This window comes from Etheostoma cragini, chromosome 8, assembly GCF_013103735.1.
Source record: "Etheostoma cragini isolate CJK2018 chromosome 8, CSU_Ecrag_1.0, whole genome shotgun sequence".
Lineage (NCBI taxonomy): Eukaryota > Metazoa > Chordata > Actinopteri > Perciformes > Percidae > Etheostoma > Etheostoma cragini.
Window position 1 is genome coordinate 240,292 of NC_048414.1, and position 8,037 is coordinate 248,328.

The window sequence follows — 8,037 nt, forward strand, 5'->3', positions numbered from 1 at the left end:
TGGGAACGCCTCGGGATCCCCCAGTCGGAGCTGGTTGATGTGGCTCGGGAAAGGGAAGTTTGGGGTCCCCTGCTGGACTTGCTGCCCCCGCGACCCGATACCGGATAAGCGGTCGAAGATGGATGGATGGATGGATAACATTAAAAAATTACATGTCATCCAGGTTTTAATATCCTGAAGGCACACTTGAAGTTTAGCTAACTGATTAGTTTCATCCGGCTTGATTGATAGATATAACTGAGTATCATCTGCATAACAATGAACGTTTATGGAGTGTTTCCTAATAATACTGCCTAAAGGAAGCATATATAAAGTGAACAGGATTGGACCGAGCACAGATCCTTGTGGGACTCCATGACTAACCTTGGCGTGCACAGAGGATTCATCGTTAACATGAACAAACTGAGATCGATCTGATAAATAAGACTTAAACCAGCTTAGAGCAGTCCCTTTAATGCCAATTAAATGTTCCAATCTCTGTTATAAGATATGATGATCAATGGTATCAAATGCAGCACTAAGATCTAATAACACAAGTACAGAGATAAGTCCTTTGTCTGATGCAATTAGGAGGTCATTAGTAATTTTCACAAGTGCTGTCTCTGTGCTATAAATCCTCTAACTCTAAATCCTGACTGAAAATCCTCAAATAAGCTGTTGCTATGCTTATTTGAGGATTTTCAGTCAGGATTTAGAGTATAGTCTCCATATTAATGAATACATAACTATGCTAAAGTTAGAATTTAAATCTTGGACTTATTTATCTTGAATATCCTAGTTTTAATTGAGTGAGAAGCTTTTTTAAAAGCTTCACTTTGATTGGAGGACAATAGTCATGATATTCATATGTATGTGTATACTTTCTTTCTCTGTTCATTAATAATTTTTATAGAATATCCGTGAGATTCTTAACAAGACAACTGATGGAAAAGGCATGGTTCTCGGTCTTGAGGAACAGAATAATATATCAATTAATGAAAGGTGTTCCATGGTCCGATTGCTTGTGTCCCACTAACTCGAGCGCTTTGGAGAGAGGTAAGTTTTCTTACACACAGATTATTTTTCATTTACATAATGTTTTACTAAGTGAGGCTGTGAGGAAAACAGAGAGGAAAAAGAGAGAGCAAAGATAATGAAGATGGGGTTAAAAAACAAAACATCAAGCTTCTGATGACAGGGTGGCTTCATATGTTACTGCCGGGAAAGGGAAGGGAGTTGCCCTAAAAACCATGGGCTTACACCTTACAACACAACACAGCACCCTGACAAAGGGAAGACAAAGACTAATAAACACCAAGGGTGAGAGGTACCAAGAGGAGGGTGACACATGGGCCAAGAACAGGAGGAAGACACATGCTCCACTTCTTTCTTTATATGCTCATAATATAAAACCAAATCAAGCAGGTCGTGCATTTGCGTTGTTGTTTGCTAATGTTTTGCATGAGCTCCCAGAACAGACTGGTAGTGTTGGTGAAACTTCCTTTAACCTTTTACGTCTTAGATAACATCCCCTGACAACATATTATTTTGAAGGTGTGGCTGTTCAACCGTAGCTTCATTCCTCTGCAGCTTTGTTATTCACAGCAGAAATATTCAATCAGGAAACAGTTCAGAGAATCAGAACAAATGGAACAGTTTCTGTAAACTGCACCGACCGGTCACACTGGGCGTGTCTCCTGGTACTATCTTACATCGTGTACTTGGACGTGTGCCGGGTTCTGTCTCCTGGTACTATCTTACATCGTGTACTTAACAGACCTTCCTGTTTTTCACTGGCAGGACATTACTTAACTTGTGGACATCAAGTGGCTTTGTAAAAGTGTCCTCTGTCCATATTTACTCCTAAATAACTTTTCTGGTCCTACATTCAAGACCTGATCCAAATTTTAATTGAAGACTTTCAATTAAAATTCTTTCCCCAACAATAAGACATTGTGTAGTGACAACGGGGCGATCGTGGAGGAAGTTTTAATTAAAGTTATTTATGTTCCCAGCCTGCAAGAACATGCAAATTCATTTGAGCCAGATTCAGAGTGCAGCGCGGACATTTTTATACTACACTTAGGGTTCAATAATAAACAATCACATCATGCTGGTTTTTTTGTGGGACCTCTTCATACGAGGACCCTGTATACTCAATGTCCATTTAATGAAGATTATAATTCTGAAGTTGGTTCTTAAATGTAAAAAACCGTGGGTCTAAACGGCGAAATATTGTCATCAGCAGAGAAATTAAAGTCTGGTGAACGCATTGATGTGTTGTTTATGTTTGTGGGTCAAAGATCAGCGACACAGAGCAGGTTACAATCAAGGAACCCTCTGCCTCCTTCCAGGTATAATTTTTCATAGTTTCTATCAACAGTTTATCTGATCACAGCCAAACGTTAACGTCCAATAGACTCCACAGTTACATGTCTGCGACCGATTTAGACCAACCATGATATCTGAAGAGTTAAAACTGGAGGAGAGAAAGACATTTGTTTGGGAAACTTCCACAGATCCTTACCGCAGCCCCCCCCACTCTGTCCTCCACTCTAACTCTCCCCATCCACCACATACACACACATTGGAAAATCTGAGACGGTCTGAAAACGGGATGATACGTAAACGGGGATTTGGGAGAAACCGTGCTTGATATCTGAACGCCCATTCAGCCCAATAAACACCAAAGTCTTGTCTTCGATTTAAACTTTTAATCATGTTTCTACGTTAAAGTATGGCAATACAGCATGGTCCCAAAGAGGGGGCGTTTTGAGCGATGTTGAGCGATTTCCCAATCATTTCCCATTCAAGTCTATAAGAAATTTTACTCGTTTTTTTTGCCAACTTTGGTAAAACCGCGCGGCATCTCTTAGAAAAGTCATAGCACACCATTCCCGATCATTACCCACGTTTTGATGTATTGTGTGTGCACGTGTTGGCAACGCTCCGGGACTAGTAGCAGGACAAATGTGGCGGAAGATGAAGAATAAGTATGGGGGATGAGTATCACACTGACTACGACTATGACTAGAAGTAATAATAGTAGTGGTGCAGGGTGTAGCACGGTGCGCAGCAGGACCACGACAGCAGCTGTACCGTGCTGCAACGTTACCCTACACCACTGTTTCCCAAACTTAGGGTCGGGACCCAGAATGGGTCGCAGACCCGTTTTATTGGGTCGCCAATTGGCAGTAAAATACATATTAATCTTATGGGAATGAGCGTTCTTTTTGGCTACACTGGTCTGTTAAGCTCAGATACTTTGGGGGGGGTCTCTCTCTCTTCTCTTATCCTAGGAGGGGATAAGTGAGTTGAGAAAGGAGTGAGACACAGAAAGAAGAATAGAGACCTTTTCTGTTTTTGTTTACTTTTATAATGGAATAAATATACTTCATATACATTTACATTCATGGTTTGTTCCGTCTTTTGTCCACAGTTTAAATATGTATTTGTTACAATGATTCATGGTGTATTTTTGTAAATTCGGGTCCCGGGGAGACACCGAGTTTCTCTTTTGGGTCTTCAGCTAAAAAAGTTTGGGAACCACTGCTCTACACGATAAATGTTTCTTATTTTTTTACGAGTAACGAAGATGCTGAGGGGAAATGTATTGGATTAGAAGTGAAAGTTTCCAATAGAATAAATATCAAAGTAAAGAAGTGATACTTCTACTGAAGTATAGTAAAAAGTATTTGTCCTTTTTAACATTACAACACTGCTTCCTTTGATTGTTTAATAAATCAGGTAAAAAGCAAAGAACAAGTAGTTTTCCACCTCATGTTTAATGCTGGTTTGAAGAGCATGATGTTTGTACAGCGTTGTGTTGTCGACGAGGTGACAGCTTGTGTTAACGTGTCTGCCCTGGAATAGTTTCCACCTGGTTCTTTACTGTGGTCACTGGTGAAGCTTCTTGTTTTCATGTGTGATAGACCTACATGTCAGCTGATTTTTTAAAGAAAACAGGAGTGATGCTGATAGTCTCACCTTTCAACCAGGGGAGATTTACATGCAGGTTGTTTACATGTTGTGTTTAAGGGAACATTGAAGTGCAAGACGAGGAAGAGAATGACTTGTAGAGACGAGGAGAGGAGATCAAATCAAAAGAAGTTATGAACCACTTTTCATCACCATCATTTTACTGTAAACAACATGATACATGTATTGTTTACATCCTGGCATGCTTTACTCAAACACTTCACACATTTCATTTTATTTGATCTGAAGATTCCCAAAGAGACTCCACCCTGAAGATGGAAGACGAGTCAGAACATCAGGTCCAACAGGACCGGCTGGACACATCCATGCATTCATATCTTTATTGTTATGGTAACAGCTGTGATCACATGACCTCCACGCTCATTAACCAGGTCTACACTTTAATAAAGAATCATCTTCACGGGTAATAAAGGACCAGATGAAGTGTTCTCATCAATATTTAATATTCAATCACTACAAAAGCAGAAGATCCATGTTTTGTTCTTCTTTAAAAGGTAAATCAACATTGAGAGCAGATTTGAGTCTTGCGCTCAGATTTAAACGGTTAACGACACAACTGTCATACTGAAATTAGTAAAATCCATGAAATAATAAAGTTTATCGTTACAAACAATAACAGAAGATGGGAATCATTTCATTTTAGCTATCTATGGTTGATTGATGCTAACGTTAGCTCAAAACACCATTCAACAGACAGCCTTTGTTGTGTTTGATGCTAGCTTGTAGCTAAGCTAGCAGTGAACCAACTTCATTAAGTAGGTCCATTTTTACTGGGTTAACGTTACAGACGTCTGTCGTTAGCATCTTGTTAGCATCTCGTTAGCATCTCGGAGGCTACTTCAGACGCTACAGAAGTCTCTCGTTAGCATCTCAGAGGCTACTTCAGAAACTACAGAAGTCTCTCGCTAGCATCTCGTATGCTATTGGTTGCAAAGTGACGCATGCGCGACTCAAATCTGCTCTCAACTCACATCGTGCAGTGACAGTATTATCAAATCACAATAAATGAAATTCACGCTCATGTATCGGCAACAAATCAAATTGGGACAAAAGCACTGATTCAGCCCCCCCCCCCCTTTTAAAATCTGACTTCCTGTGGGGTGTAGAAACGAGCTTCCCATTCAGTAAATCCGTCAAAGTCCTGCACAAAACATCTGAGCGCATCACGGACGCTTGTTTCAGCCCTCGCTCTGTCGCCACCAGGTGGTCTTTGTATTTGGGCTCTAACTGCTGCATCACCCTGAAACAAGTTGCTCAGACTTTCTGCTTCAGAACAGTTGCCATGGGAGAATACCCTTTCTCTAGTTGTTGTCAAACCGAATAACTGATGACATGAAAAACAGGGATCCATTATTCTTCCATTATAGAGATCAAAGGTTTGACACCAGACCTGCTCAGGAACTCTGAAGGTTCCATCGAAGTATGGCTTTCTGACAAATGGCCAATCATATGGATCTAAAGAGTTATCACTTTGCTCTGGATAGAAGGTCATCACTGCATCAGCTACATATCTGTCCCAGCTGCTGAGACAGGAAGCACCAATCAGGATTGTCTTTGCTTCATCATAAGCGGACATGGAGACTCCGTAGTACCTGACTGGACCGTTGCTTTCACTCTGAGAGACACTGAGGGCTTTGGAGACCAGAGGCCTGATGGTACCACTCTTCACCAGTCTGCCGACAAGCTCTTGTAGCTCCTCTCTAATTTCTCTTTCGTTGTCTCGTCCCTTCTGCTCGACAACCTGCAAGAAATCCCAAATATTACCGAGCTGCTGGAGCTCCAACCATTCAGCGAGTCCTGCTTTGTGTCGGTTAATGTTCCTCGATCATGGAACAATCATAATCACGCTTATTTTAGTCACTATTAATAAATAAACATAAATCAGGGTTTCTCGTTAACTTTGGTAAGATGTTGCATTTAATGAAGATAAAAAACAGTGAAAGTAGTTAAATAATCAACATTACCTTCATATGTTTCCTGTTTGAAGGTAATGAGCAGATTAATCTTTCTCTTCCGTTGCTAAACTTAAAATCACCATCAGTGGTTTATTATTATTATTATTATTATTATTATTATTATTATTATTATTATTATTATTGTTATTATTATTATTATTATTATTATTATTATTATTATTATTATTGTTATTATTATTATTATTATTATTATTATTATTATTATTATTATTATTATTATTATTGTTATTATTATTATTATTATTTTATCACTAGCACAGCTCTACTGAGAGATTAATAACAATCTGTAATACGTGGAGACGTTTTTAGGTGAAGTAGCAACTCTTCACAACTTTACAAAGAAGAGTTGTGTTATCGTTTGAGAAAGAATCCTCTTACCATGTCGAGCACACATGAAAATGGACTCCGCCGGGGTAACTCAGAGGAATAGAGGGCAAAAGGTCGAGGGTATTGGATCCTAAATGCACTTAGAATTTCAGCATCACTCAGAATCTCTTCTGGGGAAAATGGCGGCGTGTGGATCTTTCCCAAGACAAAGATACTGTGAAGAACCTGTGAAGTCCAAACACAGAGAGGTCAGAGAGACCTGTCAGTGTGTGTGTTGTGTGTAACCGAGCAACACATTCTCCTGAACGGGTTACTACGATAGCCTAAGTTATGTATAAATTCCTAAGAATATGAAACAGACCTTTTACACAGCAGACACGTTGGCTTGTTGTAGAAGGAAGAGCACAGCTGAAGGTGATAACCTCAACAATGGCTCAACTCCATCTAGTGACCCAGTGAGGGGTTTCAGGGAGTCAGCATGCTCAACTCCAGGCCTCTTCATAGTGGAATGCAGCCATCGTTAAGGTTTGGAACACACCTGCGCTTTTCCTACTAGGACATGTCAACATGTCTGCCGTGAAACAGGTCTATAGGGTCATGTGACGCCGGGTAGAGTGTAGTTAACGAGGAGCTAAACATGATGAGAACAGGCTGGACTGAGAAGCTGAGGGGGTCCACACACTGACAGGGTCATGGATTATGGTTCTTTATTAAAACATCTCTATCGGACATACCTCGTCCACTAATATCGTAGCATCTCTCTGCTGGGTCTCATTTACTTCTCTATTCCTTGAAACCATCTCAGTGATAATCATGAAAGCATTAAAGCAGAAAGGCTCTGCCTCCTCCAGTAAATCTTCTTCTCTAAAATAATAAACATGAAAATGGAGAATTAAAAAGCAGAATGCAGCGATAACCTGGTTAAGTATATCAAACATACAGTAGATACATATATCTAAATACATAAATGTTAAATGCCTTCGTGTTGACCCTTTAGAGAGGTTACTTTAATCTCGTTACACTGGTACTGCACATGTGTATAATGACAATAAATACTTTATATTCTATTCTAAATACTACATTCAAACATACTTTAGATAATACGATTCTCACCCATTTCATTTTCTTCACATTTAGTTTCTCTTGAAGATAAACCTCTATAATAATCTGAAGATATACATTTCTACAATAACATGTCTCGGTGGTTTGGACTCACCTCTCCAGTTCAACATCAGCCTGATGGAGTCATAAATAAAAGGAATATTACAACACAACAACATTAAGAAGTGAATCATAAAGCGGTGTAATTCTCCAACGTTCATGTCCAAGCAGAGACTCACCATTGTTAGTTATGAGAGGATGAAAGAAGGATCTGAAGCTGTGTTCTGACGACTCCAATGACCTGCTTATATAAGGTTTAGCAGCCTGAGACAGGTTGCCTGTGTACTGTGGGGGGTGTGGTCTTGACAGAAGAACAACAAGTAACGACTAATGACTACTGGAATGCAGGTTTTCTCTTTCTTCTTTTTAAATGAATGAATGTAGCCTATTTAATAATATACAATGTAATATTCCTGTTTCCACACAGCTTCCCTGTTAAAGAAATGTATTTATTTAATTAAAAACTCTAAATATCAGATGAGACTTTATCAATAAACCCCAATCCCCCCCCACACACACATAAGGGGGTGTATACTTATGCCCCTGTATTTTAACATAGGGGGTGTATACTTATGCCCCCTGTATTTTAACATAG

General features: G+C 39.6%; 1 protein-coding gene across 1 annotated transcript in view; it reads right to left on the reverse strand.

Moving 5' to 3' along the window:
• Positions 1–7,650, reverse strand: part of LOC117949509 — an 8,361-nt gene extending 711 nt beyond the window's left edge. The window contains exons 1-3 of the mRNA XM_034879818.1: positions 7,016–7,650; positions 6,333–6,506; positions 5,056–5,719 (exon numbers count right to left, since the gene is read on the reverse strand). Coding sequence (XP_034735709.1) covers positions 5,057–5,719; positions 6,333–6,506; positions 7,016–7,246 — 1,068 coding nt within the window. The 5' untranslated portion in view covers positions 7,247–7,650 and the 3' untranslated portion in view covers position 5,056. The remainder of the gene's footprint in view (positions 1–5,055; positions 5,720–6,332; positions 6,507–7,015) is intronic.
• Between the last annotated feature and the right edge of the window lie 387 nt (positions 7,651–8,037).